Source organism: Nerophis lumbriciformis, linkage group LG07, assembly GCF_033978685.3.
Source record: "Nerophis lumbriciformis linkage group LG07, RoL_Nlum_v2.1, whole genome shotgun sequence".
NCBI classification, from domain to species: Eukaryota; Metazoa; Chordata; class Actinopteri; order Syngnathiformes; family Syngnathidae; genus Nerophis; species Nerophis lumbriciformis.
Window position 1 is genome coordinate 25524495 of NC_084554.2, and position 17198 is coordinate 25541692.

General features: G+C 36.5%; 1 protein-coding gene and 1 long non-coding RNA gene across 3 annotated transcripts in view; one reads left to right on the top strand and one right to left on the bottom strand.

Moving 5' to 3' along the window:
• Window positions 1–13064, top strand: part of LOC133609734 (uncharacterized) — a 123797-nt gene extending 110733 nt beyond the window's left edge. Inside the window, exon 3 of the long non-coding RNA XR_009815764.2 lies at window positions 12325–13064. This is a non-coding gene — a long non-coding RNA (uncharacterized lncRNA). The remainder of the gene's footprint in view (window positions 1–12324) is intronic.
• mtrr (5-methyltetrahydrofolate-homocysteine methyltransferase reductase) overlaps window positions 1–17198 on the bottom strand; it is a 70285-nt gene that overhangs the window by 23093 nt on the left and 29994 nt on the right. For both annotated transcript variants that reach the window (XM_061965597.2, XM_061965598.2), the window contains exons 10-11: window positions 14013–14193; window positions 12314–12432 (exon numbers count right to left, since the gene is read on the bottom strand). In XM_061965597.2, coding sequence (XP_061821581.2) covers window positions 12314–12432; window positions 14013–14193 — 300 coding nt within the window. The remainder of the gene's footprint in view (window positions 1–12313; window positions 12433–14012; window positions 14194–17198) is intronic.

Here is a 17198-nt window from a genome sequence, read left to right on the forward strand (position 1 = left end):
GGTGTAACTGTACACAAAAATTTTGGTTCGGTACGTACCTCGGTTTAGAGGTCACGGTTTGGTTCATTATCGGTACAGTAAGAAAACAACAAAATATTTTTTTTTTTGTTATTTACCAAATTTGTAAACAATGGCTTTATCCTTTTAACATTGGGAACACTGTAATAATTCTGCCCACGTTAATCAACATTAAACTGCCTCAAGTTGTTGCTCAGATTAAATAAAATGACAAAACTTTTCTTCTACATATAAAAACATTTAACAGTTACAAGTCAACTCATCATGCTTAATTTATTACAGCATTTGGGAAGCCTGTAGTTGATTTTTATTATGTAAATGTTATATTTTTATCAACTTGTGATAGCAGGGACCCTGCCATTCAAAACTAGGCTGCTCCATTACTAATGATCAATGTAACTATAGCTGAAAAAATAGTACAATAGTAATAGGAGAGACTATTCATCCCTGAACACCATGGAATTCATGTAGGCTTTATGATGCAGTTACATCACTATATCAACTATCAGAGATAGAAACTCTTCATTTAACATAATGTCCTTTTTTGCTGCTTCAACACAGCTCAATCAACACAGAAAAATGTAAAGTGAAATAACAGACAGACAGGGCTTTGCTGTCTGCAACACACACACACACACCGCAAAATGAGCTAACGTTACGCTAAAAGCCAATTAGCCTTCACCTCAAGCCAGGACTGCGAGCGAGCTGAGCTGCCGTTTCTTTCTAGAACGTCAATGGGCTCATCGTGATGTTACTAGTAGTTGACTGGGAGGTGTTTATTATAATTTGGGGAGAGTCCGCTGCCTGATGCTTACCTGCTAAACACCTACCTGCTCATCACTACGCTGCACTGACTACATGCCCCTGAATACGCACTGCTGATTGGTTGTTACCGCTCTGAATACGCACTGCTGATTGGCTGTTACCGCTCTGCATGTAACCAATCAGATGGTTGTGTGGGTGGGACAATGCTGTGTAGAGTTCTGACAGAGACAGGCAGAACAAGCAGAGCAGCTTGTTTAGACTTTAGCTTAGGCAGCTACTTAATGTGTTTGTGTGGAAACTCGTTCGGTACACCTCCGAACCAAACCGAAACGGTTCAATACAAATACACGTACCGTTACACCCCTAATTTATATACATATAAAGACAATATAACATACATCCGTGAACGTGGATTCATATGCAAAAGTGCAATATATTTATCTGTACCGTAATCTATTTATATCTGCACCTTATTGCTCTTTTATCCTGCACTACAACGAGCTAATGCAACGAAATGCCGTTCTTATTTGAATGACAATAAAGGAAGTCTAAGTCTCTAAGTCTAAGTCAAGTTTAAGGAAAGGAAAGGTGAAGTTACGGACAAGTCCTTTTACACGCACAGACAGATCTTTCACGGCAGGAGTGTCGCAAAAGTCAGGTGTAAAAAGACACCCAATCGAGGGGTCCTGCTTCACACAGATCCAAATAAGCAGACATACAAATTGTATTACACGCACACACATGGATCTGCACACACAGATTGTATTACACACACACAAACCTGGATACGCGCACACACACCTTTCACGGCAGAACTAGAACAACACTACTATCAACTAGCATTAAATAGAAAGCCTATTGATGGTTTTTGCCACACACAAATCTGATGCAAACTTTTTTTTTTTACACACAGATCGAAATACAGACAGATTTTTCTTTCTTCCCACAAACAAATCATAATACAGACACACAAATTAAAACACGTACGGATCTGATTACACACACACAAACACACAGATTGATATACAGACACGTGATTTAGATTACAGACGCATAGACGAAGATACGATTTTTCAAATAATTTTGCTACATTAATAGACTTAGAGTTAGACAAACTTTAATGATCCACAAGGGAAATTGTTCCACACAGTAGCTCAGTTACAAAGGATGGAAAGTGTAAGGATGAAAAGGACAATGCAGGTATAAAATAGACTAAAAATACTTCCACAGCTGACATTCTCTTTTGACTAGTTGAGACAGAACAAACAGCGCCTTTGCTGGTTGCAACCAAGTAATGCACTCCATTTTGTGTCAGCTGATTTGAGGCATTAATAATCAACAAAGAAACAAATAGTCGATGTGTTTTGTGTAAAATGAATAGGGTGCTTCAGTGTTCCCCAATGGGGTCCAACGATGACACCGTCTAATTTGCATGAATATATGCATGTCATTTTTATTGACACTGTGTGAAATTACACAAGTACCTTACTCTTCTTTTGTCTGTTTTTTTATGTCACAAATAAGAGAAAGCCGCCCTGTGAGAAGAGCTATACATGATTTTATGTCTTCAAATGTGTCCAATAAGACCAGAAAAAGCTGCTTGATTTGTTGCTCATAGCATTCTAAAGTATCTTAAAGGGGTCTGAATACTCACTAAATACAGCAACAAAGTTTCAGTGGGCTGATGGATTTCTATGTGTTTTTTTGTTTTATGTTGTGAAATATAAATATGGCCTTAATAGTATTTGGAGTTAAACCGCAAATATATGTGTGTTTATGGGGCATATATTATATGTGTATACCTTTTTGCTTCTTTTCATTCATGATTTATTTATTGTATCAATTATTTTCATTAAATATAACCAGGAGGGAGAAGCGGTAGAAAATGGATGTAAATGGAATGTAAAGCTGGCAGCATCAGTGTGTGGGAGGTGTGTTAAGAGTTATGCTGTATATTGCAAACTGCTCTACACAGTTGTAACGGCAAGCTACATTCCCAGACAGTCCCATTATAATTTGTTTATGAGCAAGCGCGAACAGATAGACAATCTCACATACAAACCCCGTTTCCATATGAGTTGGGAAATTGTGTTAGATGTAAATATAAACGGAATACAATGATTTGCAAATCATTTTCAACCCATATTCAGTTGAATATGCTACAAAGACAACATACAGTATTTGATGTTCAAACTGATCAACTTTTTTTTTTTTGCAAATAATCATTAACTTTAGAATTTGATGCCAGCAACACGTGACGAAGAAGTTGGGAAAGGTGGCAATAAATACTGATAAAGTTGAGGAATGCTCATCAAACACTTATTTGGAACATCCCACAGGTGGGTGCCATGATTGGGTTTAAATAAATAAATGGGTTATACTTGTATAGCGCTTTTCTACCTTCAAGGTACTCAAAGCACTTTGACAGTATTTCCACATTCACACACTGATGGCGGGAGCTGCCATGCAAAGGCGCTAACCAGCAGCCATCAGGAGCAAGGGGTGAAGTGTCTTGCCCCAGGACACAACGGATGTGACTAGGATGGTAGAAGGTGGGGATTGAACCCCAGTAACCATAAAAACAGCTTCCCAAAAAATGCTCAGTCTTTCACAAGAAAGGATGGGGCGAGGTACACCCCTTTGTCCACAACTGCGTGAGAAAATAGTCAAACAGTTAAAGAACAACGTTTCTCAAAGTGCATTTGCAAGAAATTTAGGGATTTCAACATCTACGATCTATAATATCATCAAAAGGTTCAGAGAATCTGGAGAAATCACTCTACGTAAGCGGCATGGCCGGAAACCAACATTGAAATACCGTGACCTTCAATCCCTCAGACGGCACTGTATCAAAAACCGAAATGTGGAAAAGTGTTCTGTGGTCTGACGAGTCCACATTTCAAATTGTTTTTGGAAATATTCGACATCATGTCATCCGGACTAAAGGGGAAGCGAACCATCCAGACTGTTATCGACGCAAAGTTCAAAAGCCAGCATCTGTAATGGTATGGGGGTGCCTTAGTGCCCAAGGCATGGGTAACTTACACATCTGTGAAGGCACCATTAATGCTGAAAGGTACATACAGGTTTTGGAACAACATATGCTGCCATCCAAGCGCAGTCTTTTTCATGGACGCCCCTGCTTATTTCAGCAAGACAATGCCAAGCCACATTCAGCACGTTTTACAACAGCGTGGCTTCATAAAAAAAGAGTGCGGGTACTTTCCTGGCACACCTGCAGTCCAAACCTGTCTCCCATCGAAAATGTGTGGCGCATTTTGAAGCATAAAATACGACAGCGGAGACCCCGGACTGTTGAACGACTGAAGCTCTACATAAAACAAGAATGGGAAAGAATTCCACTTTCAAAGCTTCAACAATTAGTTTCCTCAGTTCCCAATCGTTTATTAAGTGTTGTTAAAAGAAAAGGTGATGTAACACAGTGGTGAACATGCCCTTTCCCAACTACTTTGGCATGTGTTGCAGCCATGAAATTCTAAGTTAATTATTATTTGCAACCAAAAAAAAATAAAGTTTATGAGTTTGAACATCAAATATCTTGTCTTTGTAGTGCATTCAATTGAATATGGATTGAAAAGGATTTGCAAATCATTGTATTCCGGTAGTATTTACATCTAACACAATTTCCCAACTCATATGGAAACGGGGTTTGTAGATTTCGAGGGGTTTTTTGTGATTGTTGCGGTCTAAAATGCCTGAATTTGCACCAGCTTTTTCAGAAAGTTGCAATGTTTTGAGGCTTATTTTCTTTTTTATGACATTCACCTCAATTAATTTGTAATTTTATGATTTTGTTATCAGTGTTTTAAGTGTTCCTTGTAACCTTAACCTTAAAAAGCACCAGGATTTCAACAAAAATTAGAAAACAATTCTGTATTGATTTTTCACTTGTTTTATGCCACGCAGACTAGATACTAAATAGCAGTAAAAGCACATACTCAGAGCTCATTATCAAATTACTAGGGCTGTGAATCTTCAGGCACCACACAATTTGATTTGATAAAATTATTGGGGGTAATGATTCGATTCAGAATCGATTCTCAATTCAAAACGATTCTCTATTAAATATCAATACTTTTTTTTAAACATTTGGGGCCAGTTTTATGATTAACTACATTCCTTCATAAAATAGATAACGGCTCTGATAAATTTCTATAAAGAAAACTGGTTTTGTTTGAAAAAATTCTATCCAAACATTTAATAAAGTCAAATACAAATAAGGTAAATAAGTACCCAACACTTCTTTTCTAAAGTAAATTTTTACAGCAAATATGGGCATCTACATCAAAAAATATGATTTGTCTAAGTGGCTGGACTAGACAGATAAAAAATAAAAATAAAAATATTAATATATTTTAAATATATATATTTTTTTAAATACATTTGATTTTTTAATCAATTAAGAATCGTTACAAATAAAAATCGTGATTCATTTGAATTTATTTATTTTTTTACACCCCTACAAATTACTGTACTGTTTCAATGCTTTTAATTCATTATAACTATTAACTAAAAGCTTCTTTATTGTCGACTGTTTGTTCTGTCGTCCACAAGTTGCAGACGTTCTCAGTGTATATTTTACACAAAAAAAATGTTTTTCCATCTTACACATTCATTTATGTTCCAACACATAGACCCCTGCATGTTAAGACCATTTGTGAACTGCTGATATCTATCTATAGTGCAAGTTTGTGTTGGTAAATTAGAAATTAAGAGAGATTATCATCCCACATCAACCTCTCTAACATGTAAATGCTTCCTCTTTGCTAGGTCAACGTGGCAAATTAAAATATGTTCCTAATTGTCTTACAGTGGATAAATAAATGTAAATACATTTCAATTAGGAAGTAAATGTTTATATACTACATTACCCAGAAGGCTTAGTGCCATAGACAGAAACCGGAAGTAGGTCTGACCTATGTGGGAGTATGACAATAGTGTGATTTGAGCAATGAAGAGTTAATATATTACTACACGGTGTTTCTTTTGCTTTATCTACACAATTTATCTGTGGTGGGCTGCAAAAAATAAATAAATGTATAGAAAACACCGAGGTCATTGTGCGACCTTCTGCTCCAGTTCTGAAGTAGCTATTGTTCAAGATCTCTGTCTAGTACATGCTTAGAAAACAATCTCTTGTAGGTCATGCACAAGTGAGCCCCAAGCATACAAAGTCCCTACAAAAAAGTAAGCGATATGATAGGTTTAATTGCTGTCACTTGTGTGAGCAGAAAAACACTAACAAGAAGTCATATTCTGCACAAGTCCAGCGATCAATGCCAGACAACTGGGGTGGGTGGCGGGTTAAAAATGTGTCTGATCACCAAGTGAGCCTCTGACCTTTTTAGAAAGGCTTCGAGCACCCGACAATCTGAATTCAAAGAATGTTTTGACAAACAAGCATCGATTAGCACTGAGGAAGGAGATAGAAGGATGTCAGCGTGATCTGGCTGCTGGCAGGATGCTACTTAGCCTCCCAAGCGAAAACGGCGCCTTCCTCCCTGTTGACCACCTGGTGATGGTTATCTGCCATCGGGCAAGATTCTAAAAACCAATGCCACTTCAGTTCACACCAGGACGAGTTACAACGCAGATGAGACGAGAATGTATGAGCAGACAGGAAACATGCAACTTATGAGTGCAGGATAATGTAAGAAAATATATGAACCACAACAAAAGGGCACAGAGGAAGTAGTTGCTTAAGGGCATTGTGTTTGTATTTGTAAAACAAAACCTTGACTAATGATTTGAATATTGCTGTTTGCTGGAACAGATTTCTATGAATAAAATGCTAAAATGGTAATTTTGGTATTTTAAATTGTTCCGCACTTCTAGGGCACAAAATACATACTTTCCATTTGTCTGCTGATTAATAAGCGGCTGGTGCAGGGTGATCTTGTGTGACATCATGCACAAAAGTGCACTTTATTAGTTTTAAAATATTGTAGTGGCGTTCTGTACAAAAAGTGCACTTTAATTTAGTGTTGTTTTGATATGTCATCTAAGTGACATCATGCACAAAAGTGCACTAATAGCTTGTTTTAAAATGTCTGACAATTTTGCACTTTGTTTTGAAATGACATGAATGTTTGTGCCACTGCTTAATAACTGTTTAATAAATACAGTTTTGCTAAATTGACTTAGTTGTGATTTCCCTCTCTGCATGAACGTTTAAAATGAGCATATATTAATGCAGTATGAACAAGAATGTTTTAATGTAGACACATATAATCATCATACTGCTGTGATTATATGCATCAAGTGTTCATTCAAGGCTAAGGCAAAATATCGAGATATATATCGTGTATCGTGACATGGCCTAAAAACATCTAGATATTAATAAAAGGCCATATTGCCCAGCCCTATAACCAACATAATCTGAAAAACTATAGCTAAAAAATGTATTATTATGCCTGATCGGCAGCTAAAGCATTAACTCCGCGAGTGTTTTGGTTTTGGTGTGTGTGTGTGTTTTGTCACGTCACTACTAAGGGCAATAACTAGGCGTGACTCCATACAACTTTTTCACTTACCATATACGGTAACAACAATATTGGCTGATACCTATATTGATCCAATTCGATCTCAACACGAACCATACATACTTTTTTTATTTTGTTGTGTGGAATGTTAGATAATGATTGATCAAATGAAAGTACTCAAAGAACAATGCTATGTAGGTATGAAAAGATCACTAACTTTATGGCAGATGTGTGCTTTTGAAGTGGAGTGTTAATTTGATTTTGGCAAAAAATAATTAATTTCATTTAGGTAGTGATGCAGTAAGTTGAATGATGCGGACATGTAGTGAAGACTTTCTAATACTCTTTTGCCTTGAAAACTCTGTAATATATAATAATTATAGTATGCTACTATCATTTTTTATACTTGTTTATATTAACAATTGTGGTGTTTTAGACTGCAACATAATAATAACAATAATGATATTATTACTGTTCAATTAAGGCAATGCTTCTCAATTTCTTGTCATGCCACCCCTTGTGGACATCATTTTTCCAAGTCCCCCATAAATGTAAATGCAATTGAGAAGCTGATATTTCTTTATTCATTAATTGTACAAACCACGCTATGAGTTGCTGGCATCAGCACCTATGCACACCACCAAGCTGAAGACTTGTGTATTGTTTTCTCACGCGCCTCCCTGACATATATAAGAAGTACTGGTCAAATTATTTAAAACTTTAAATGTTATCTGTCTTTCAGGTATGCAAGCATGTTGTAGCACCACCCATAAGGGGCGCCACACACTTGTGGAAAAAAATAAAGCCCTTCCCCCCACCACAGATCACACTTTTACATGACATGATAAACCCGTGTAATGTTAGCTTCACATAGGAACCTGTCTGGAACAAAAAATGCTCATCCATCTTCCTGACAGCAGCGTCCTTTAAATGATGGGAATTACTGTTTAAGTACAGGCTCAAAGTCTATGTACTACATGTCCTCTACGTATATCAGTTGTTGTCAATTATTTTCTGTCACGCCCCCTCTAGGAGACAAAAAAAATTCACACACCCCCTGAATTGAAATCCTAATGAGATTCTGACAATATTTATTTATTTACATCCTCATTACCGCTAAACTGAAGGGTTATGTATGCGTACTTGGTCATATTTCCTGGTTGAGCCTGTTGATTAATTCGAGCAGTCCTGCCACCTAGCTGGAGATTTGTGTATCGTTCAAGAATGAAAACAGGCACAAATATTAACAATCCCTTGCCTCTAAGGCCCCCCCTGACACCTCATCGCGCCTGCCCCACTATTTGAGAAGCAACCTTGTGTGCTTATTGGAGGACTTTTAGATGCTTTGCACAAGTAAACACGCTGCAGGACTGCTTGCTTTTGGATGCAAGGTGATATAATCCGATACTTGTTCTTTTGCAGGTATCAGACTGATATCCGATATCAATATCGGATCAGAACACCCCTAATGATAACCAAAGAGCCATCAATGGACCGAACAGCTGCAGAAGAAAGGAGCTGGCTGCTCAGTATAATGTCAATATTATAAACAGCTAAATTAATTAAAATACATTTTGCCAAGCAGTAGCTAAAGTAAAATACACATACCATAAATACTCTAAATTTACTGCCAAGTTTCTAATAGCCAACGGGTATGTGGTTTAATACCAGGGCGAATAACCGCCAGAGTCTTTAATCAGTGCCGGCATGAGGCTGTTGGAAACCTCCTAATGTATATTTTGTTAACAAAAGATGGCATTAGCCTAGTGGTCAGCATCCGGCAGCTTTATCTACATTTAAATATGTCAGTGACGCTACTACGCTGTTTGTGTTAAACTCATACGTACTTACTGTACTGTTGTTAAAGGGGAACTGCACTTTTTGGTGAATTTTTCTATAACTTACAAAACCTATGCAAGACAAGAACACATTTTTCTTTCTTTTTTTATGCATTGTAATTTGTAATATACGGCAAGTGCGAAGTGGCTAGCAATGCAGCTAATGGGAGTACTCTATTGCGCCCATAAAGCCCTTTAAAAAAGATCCAAAAACCGCCAACAATCATCTTTTGACATGAATATTAACCAAGTATTAGCGATATTGTTATTAAAAATGCTAAAGCAGACAAACTATGTTAGCGGTGCCGTGATCACAGGGAGCTAGCTTATGCTGCCATATTGAAATACTTAGCTGCTGCTGCATCACCTCTGAGTTGGTCAAAGTTAATTTGAAGTTATAAACCATGCCTCTCACCTGTATAGTAGAAGGATGTGGCCATAAACCGAAAAGTTGGTCTACTTTGACATCCAACTTAAAACTCGAAGATGGCGAGAAAACCATGAAAAAAATGCTTGTTTGCGGTCACCTGTTTTTTTTCTTTACCTCGGGGTGGATTATGAATATTACTTCATCTAAACAGGAAGATATGAACAGCCCATCAGTCAGCATCCCAGTGAGAGCAGACATTGTACAGAAAGTGATTGTTTTATGGTCATAGTTTGTATTTCTTGTTTAGCACTTGGCAATGTTGCTGCATGATGCTTAGTGTTGAAGCCTTAATCTGTTTAGCACACAGCCTCTAAAACATGTTTCTCATCCTCCTCATATTCAGACTCAAAAATATAATGTTCTGGATCATCATTTGTCCCAAAGTAGTGTTGTTGAAGGGAAAAGCGAACGTTGTCATGCGTCTACGAAATGAATACGCCGCCATATGCTTAAAATGGCCCAAATTTGTAAATATTACGAATGTGCCTGTTACTATATAACATGTATACTTATAGCATGTTATACATATATAAAACGTTGATGGAGGTTTTTGGATGTTTTATGAGGGCTTTCTAGCTGAATAGAGCTACTCCAATTATTTCCATTGATAGCTGACTTTTGCTAACATGTATTTATTTAGTTAGAATACATTAAAAAAAAAAAAAACATATGTGCTTGTCTCACATCAGGATTTTGAATCATAGGCAAAATTCCAATAAAAGTGCAGTTCCCCTTTAACTAAAATAATTAATATGACTGAGCAGTTTGCTCCTTATATTTATTAAATTAGTTCTGTTGATGCTGTGTTGCAACAACACAACATTTATTGATTTTAGCAACAATATGACAGTTTCAAATAATTTCCTGTTCCCTGCTTATTACATGTATGTCAGGCATATTCACAGAATGAGTAGTTCCACTTTGTTTTTGTTTGACTGTCAAGATGGACAGTATGGCCTAAAATATATATTGCAATATATATTGCAGCTTCTTGCGATAACGAAATATATCACAATATATATTATTTGGTATATAAATGATAATACAATCATTTAAAAACAGGTTCAAAGGCTCCCAGTTTAGCTGCTGATGTATGCGGTAACATATTGCGTAATTTCCAGGGGTATTATTTTGTTGAAACTATTAACCAATTTACTTGTTAATTTACTGTTAATATCTTGTTCATTTCTGTTGTAACATGATTCTATCTGCACTTCTGTTAAAATGTAATAAACACTTATTCTTCTGTTTTTTGGATACTTTACATTAGCTTTGGGTATTGATCCAATATCAAGTATTTACAGGGGCAGTATTGGTCATACCAATGTTCATACCTAAAATTTTCAGGATCATTAAATGGTAACATTTTTGATCACAACTGTAATTTGACAAAATTGCAGGATGGTAGTGTAACACTATAACTATAATATTTAAATTACTTCCATATTCCTTTTGTTTATAATAAAGTCAATAAGGCCAAAATAATTAAAAGCAAAAACTACCATTCACTCTTATTTACTGAGTTTGTTATCAATAACAAATACAACAAAAAACTGTTTGTGATAATAAAAAAAACCCAGATCTAATCACTGCAGTATCGACCATCTACTGCTGGAATACTCGGTATCGTTACTGTTATTTGTATGAATCCGCCCACCCTTGTTTACGTTCAAGAGGTTTAGCTCAGCGTTTAACTATGCATTTTGTATCCTCCCGCACGTTTAGATATTCCTTGTCTTCTAGTCCTCCAGTGATAATGGTATTTGTAAGAAATGTTTATTTTCCGCAATTGAGACAAGGATTAGTGAATTAGTAGCCGGGACATCAGCCGCTACTTTGTTATAGTGAGGACGCTACATTGAATTGAGGACGCGGCCGTTTGCTTGTCGCTGTCAAATTTGTGGGACACAGCTAGAACATGTCATTAACATGCATTATCACAAAATAACGATAGCATTAAAAGCTCTATCATCAGCCAAATTTGTGTCATTTAGATCATATATCATCTATATTGCGCAACCTAAGTCACTAGTCCCAGTCACTGCTGACTTCCATAGTAGGAAGGTGGGGGATTTAGAGACTATTGAAGCTGACTGGGGCACAACCTCATCTGCACAAAGTCACCTAGGACATAGATGTGTCAGTCACGCTAAAAAAAACCTGTGCTGCTTCCAGACATGCCAAAGCAGACGTATGCTCGGGTATCAGTGTAGGCAGGAGAAGCTTTTAATGACGGATCATACGGTCACTTCAGACGCTCCAAAGTGTCACATTAAAACCATCCTGATGTCCATAATGACACTTTCAATTAAATCAACAGCTTGTAATAAAAATCACTTCGGCATTGGCTGGCTATAATTTACCCTGCGGCCACCACCATGCGGTTTATTTATGTTTAAATCGATATGCTTTTGTGTGGTCCTGACACTCCCGGCTGCTCATTACACACCAAATCATAAGAGCGCGCATTGTGGAGGACCTCATTTATTCCTAATGAGACGAGTGAAGCATTGGAAACAATCTCTGGCACGATGGCAGGAGTCGTCGTTCATATTTATTACGCCTAGTGAGACGGAATGACGTCAACCTTTCTGAAGCCCGGTTTAATTGTCACGACGGATTTAGATGGAAATGTGCGGCAATGACGCGCTCTAAACATCGCATGGACATTTGTGAATATCCATTACCAGCAGAAAAAGGTCACAGCAACAATCTGTGCAAGACAATAGTCAAGAATGCATGAATATACATTTGTTCACCTTTGCTGCAGGAAACCAATGAAGGGTGCGACTCCGGTGCCAGGCCCGACCATTATGAGAGGAACTGATGGGTCAGGTGGAAGTCGAAAGGAGCAGTTGGGTCTCAAACTCACATAGACCTGACGGAGAGAGTGTCACAATGTGCATTCCAAATAATGAAAGTAATTAGAACACTGCTGAAAAGCCACTGTGGGCCTCCCAATCTATTAATTGATCTACTTAACATTCTAAGACAGACTAATGAGAAAACTTATGAGCTCCAACTAAAATCCATAGAGTGTAGAGAGAGAGGATTTAGTTGCTTTCATTCAAATTACATTTTGTTTTAATCGACAACACAAAAACAGGCCCAAAACTTGCCAGTTGGTGGAGTCTCACGAATTAAGAAGTGAGAGTAGGGTAATGAAAAGCAAATAATGAAACCAGCTCATTCCGACAGCGCTGGCTTTGCCAAGACTTGAATAGTTCTCATTTGAACATTTCCCCAATTTTTTAACCTTTGAATTAAAGCAGAATTGTGTACCTAAAATTAAACTAAGAACAAATTACAACATCATCAGAAGGGTTTGATTTTGTGTGTAATAGCTCATTGACCCGAATTTAATAACATTTTTAATAACACATTTTTGGAAAAAACGTTTTATTTCAATTGCGATAAAATAAAATGTCATACTTCTTATCTGCTCAACAGTTGTTTACTGCATTTATCATCACCATTAAAGAGTTTGCAATACATTCATCCGTCATAAAAAAAAAATAGGCCGCAATAATTGGATTTAGCACTATCTTGTATTAGTTTTTTTAGATAATTATAATGATGTATGTATTGTCATGACTACTCAGTTCAGCAGGGCTGCACGATTCATTGATATTAAATCCTAATTGGATTAAACCAGATGTCGGCAAATTTACTTTTAAAAGAACCAGAAAACAAGTCTAGAGAGGGGTGCAGCTGTCGATTATTTTAGTATTCTATCGATTAGTTCACATCGTTTGGCCATTGCCTTCTTTAGGCTTATATTGAGCTAGCAAAGCTACAAAAATAAAATAAATAAAAAAGCCTAGGAAAAAAAACAACTTCAAAGCACACAGTAGCAAACAGCAGCACTGCCTGAATGAAACGTTTGTACATCAATGCATATTTTTATTCCGCATGTGGTTCGTAAATAGAAAAGTACGTACAATGGGGGAGTTGTAAATCGAGGTTCCACTGTATTTAGAAAATAGACAATATATATTAGAAAGATAAAATGCATAATTTTTTTCACTTTGGAAATTCACAATCTGGCTGAGCTTCACTATGCCTTCTTTTATTTGATTTTCCTTTAAACTTCCACAGATTGTCTAGTGCAGTGGTTCTCAAACCTTTTTTTCCCGAAGTACCACCTCAGAAAAATACTTAGCTCTCAAAGTACCACCACAATGACCAATATCAAATTAAAGTAGTGTAGGAGGCCTAAGTATTCATTAAAAACAAGGCAAAGGTTTTGTATTTGAAAACAATTTTGGCTACTGTAACATTATGCATAGTTTAAACAACACTGTGTTTGAATATAGGAAAATAAAACACTGTACTTTAATCAAGTGATTTTTTTTTGGGGTGTACCACTAGTGGTACACATACCAGAGTTTGAGAATCCCTGGTCTAGTCTATAACACTACTATTACAGCTCTCCTTTTTTTTGTATTTACTCCTCACCTTTGGCGGAACCGTGCCGCACAGTAGTTCCGGCTTGTCAGGGAGAACCTGGACAGGGTTGACGAGGTCAGAAAGCCAACCGCTACACAAGCCTTGTCTCCCCACAGGCCGCCAAGAGCACGCTGGGAATTCCACTACACTAAACACGAAATTCAGCTTTCCTGGCTGCTGAAGGCAGGAGCTGAGAGTTTGAGAAAGGCAGATAAAAAAATAAAAAAAGTTAGACGCAAGCGGCGGCGAGTGCGTGTGCATAGCATACAAACAGAGATATAGAGTAGTAGAAAAAGGTGAAACGGATTCAGACAAAAAAAACACCTCTCACAAAACCCATTTGGACAGCAGCTGATCAAAGAAGCAGAGATGAAAAGGCTTTAAGAAAGTGATATGGCAACGGAATGGCAAGACTATTGTTTAACAATATTAAAAGGGACAAAAAAGTCTAATCCTTGGAAGAGGATTTTCTAAAATCATTGAAAAACTGTTGAATAACAGATTAGAGAGTTTCACAAACAAAAATAGAATACTCAAAGAGAACCAATATGCATACAGAGCTAATGTTTCAACTTCAATGGCTTTAATTGAAATTACAGAAGACATTACCAATGCAATAGATAGTAAAAAATGTGCGGCAGCAGTGTTTATGGATCTAACCAAAGCATTTGACAGAATTAATCACAATATTTTAATCAAAAAACTAGAACGATATGACATCAGAGGGTTAGTCTTAAACTGGATAAGAAGTTATCGAACAAACAGGAAACAATACGTGAAGCTAGGCGAACACACATCTACAACGCTAAATATATCCTGTGGTGTACCTCAGGGATCAATACTAGGACCTAAATTATTCAATCTCTATATAAATGACATTTGTAAATTTACAAAAGATTTAAAGTTAGTATTATTTGCGGATGATACAACAGCGTTTTGTTCAGGAGAGAACACAAAGAAGCTAATACAAATAACAGAATAAATGAACAAATTAAAAAGATGGTTTGACAAAAACAGACTATCGTTGAATCTTTGTAAAACTAAAATAATGCTATTTGGTAACAGTAGAAAAGAAAGTCAAACACAAATACAAATAGACGAAGTAGAAATTGAAAGAGTAAATGAAACCAAATTTCTAGGTATGATGATAAATTGAACTGGAAATCTCATGTAAAAAATATACAACATAAAGTAGCAAGAAACACGTCAATAATGAATAAAGCAAAACATGTTCTAGACCAAAAATCACTTCATATTCTCTACTGCTCACTAGTGTTACCATATCTGAGTTACTGTGTAGAAATATGGGGAAAAAACTACAAAAGTACACTTCATTCACTAACGGTGTTACAAAAAAGATCAGTTACAATAATACATAATGTTGGATATAGAGAACATACAAATCCTTTATTTATTGAATCAAAAATACTGAAATTCCATGACACAGTGAATTTGCAAACAGCTAAAATTATACACAAAGCAAACTATATCCTGCTACCCAAGAATATACAACAATTCTTCTCAAAAAAAGAGGAGAAATATAATCTTAGAGAAAAATGTAATTTAAAACATTTGTATACATGTTCAGTATATCAGTATGTGGAATTAAATTATGGAATGGATTAAGCAAAGCAATCAAACAATGTACTAATATAATCCACTTCAAGAAACTCTTCAAACTTAAAGTGTTTACAAAGTACAAAGAAGAATAAACATTCTAATAAATAATCTTACTTATCTCATCATATGAAATATGACTTACTTCACCAATTATTATTATTAAATTATTATTATTATTTTATTTTTATTTTTTGTGATTACTTATGGAGTATATTGTGAATAAATTGTGAACAGGAAGTGAACAAAAAGTTTTAGCAACTGTTATGTAAAAGAAAAGGGGTAGGATTAAATAAGCTCTGCTTCTTCCTACTCCTTTTCGAACATGTTGAAAAGAGAAACTGGAAATTGTGATGTATCATGTTGTATGCTTGCATGTTCGAAATAAACTCAAACTCAAACTCAGAGTAAAGAATATCTTAGCATACATCCACTTCCTGTTTGCCGCTGGACACCACCATGAATAATGCAAGTTTCTAATGTCTCTCCTCAGTCTGATAAACTAGTCGCCATCTCTCCCCCTCTGCGCCCTCTCTGTCTCTCAATTTTGACATGCGAGCCAGCAGCAAAAAAGCTGAAAAATTCTGACCTTGTGTTATAGACGCTCGTGTGCTACGTGAGCTTTGAAGCGGACCCTAATGGGTACGAGCTTAAGAGGAAGAGCGAAAAAATCAATGGCCGGCTAAGTGAGGCGAAAAGATGGAAACACTTGGGTTGATTTAAATAAAGGAACGTTATCGAGAGGCCTTGCAATAGTCCATTTGTTTTGCTCCAAGTTTCCTCCATCACAAGAGTTTATTAGGGAACGGCAGCACTGAAGTGCACTTAACATGGAGTACTGAACAGACAGGCGGGACAAGGTGACGCAAAGTCTGTTTTTGCTTTTAGAAAGAAAGTTAGAAACCTATGGCATGGCTGTCACTATTTATATGACATGCTGAGAACAATGAACACATTTAAAAGGTAACTTCTATTAAGTCAAAAATGTTTTATAGTTCATACAATGAGCGAGTAAACAGTCTAATGTGGACAGAAAATGCACCAGAAATCTCTTTTTTTCAGGGAATACTCATGGCCCCGTCAATATTCTACCAGTGTTTCCCATACAGTATATTCATTTCATTTGTGGCGAAAAATAAATTCAGACCATCACAATCAGATTTGGTGCAACCCCGTCACCATCACTTTTAAACACATTATAATGGGACTATGTGTGAATGTCGCTTGTTAGTCCAACTCCGTAGATAGCATCACAACTCTGCTTGGTGAGGAACATTGGAGTTTTTAGAAATATTTAATGGTATATGCTCTCATTAATGTTAATACAGCCTTCTCAAATTCTTCTCAGGCACATTTTTAAATTTTTGTAAAATTCAAAAACATTTGTGTTCTTTCCTTTTATTTGTATTTTAAGTAGTAAAGGTCAAAAGTCCAGTTTTGGAGATGTTTTTGAGCTTGTTTTAATCCTCCATCTTGGTAATCACATTAAAGGCCTACTGAAACCCACTACTACCGACCACGCAGTCTGATAGTTTATATATCAATGATGAAATCTTAACATTGCAACACATGCCGGGT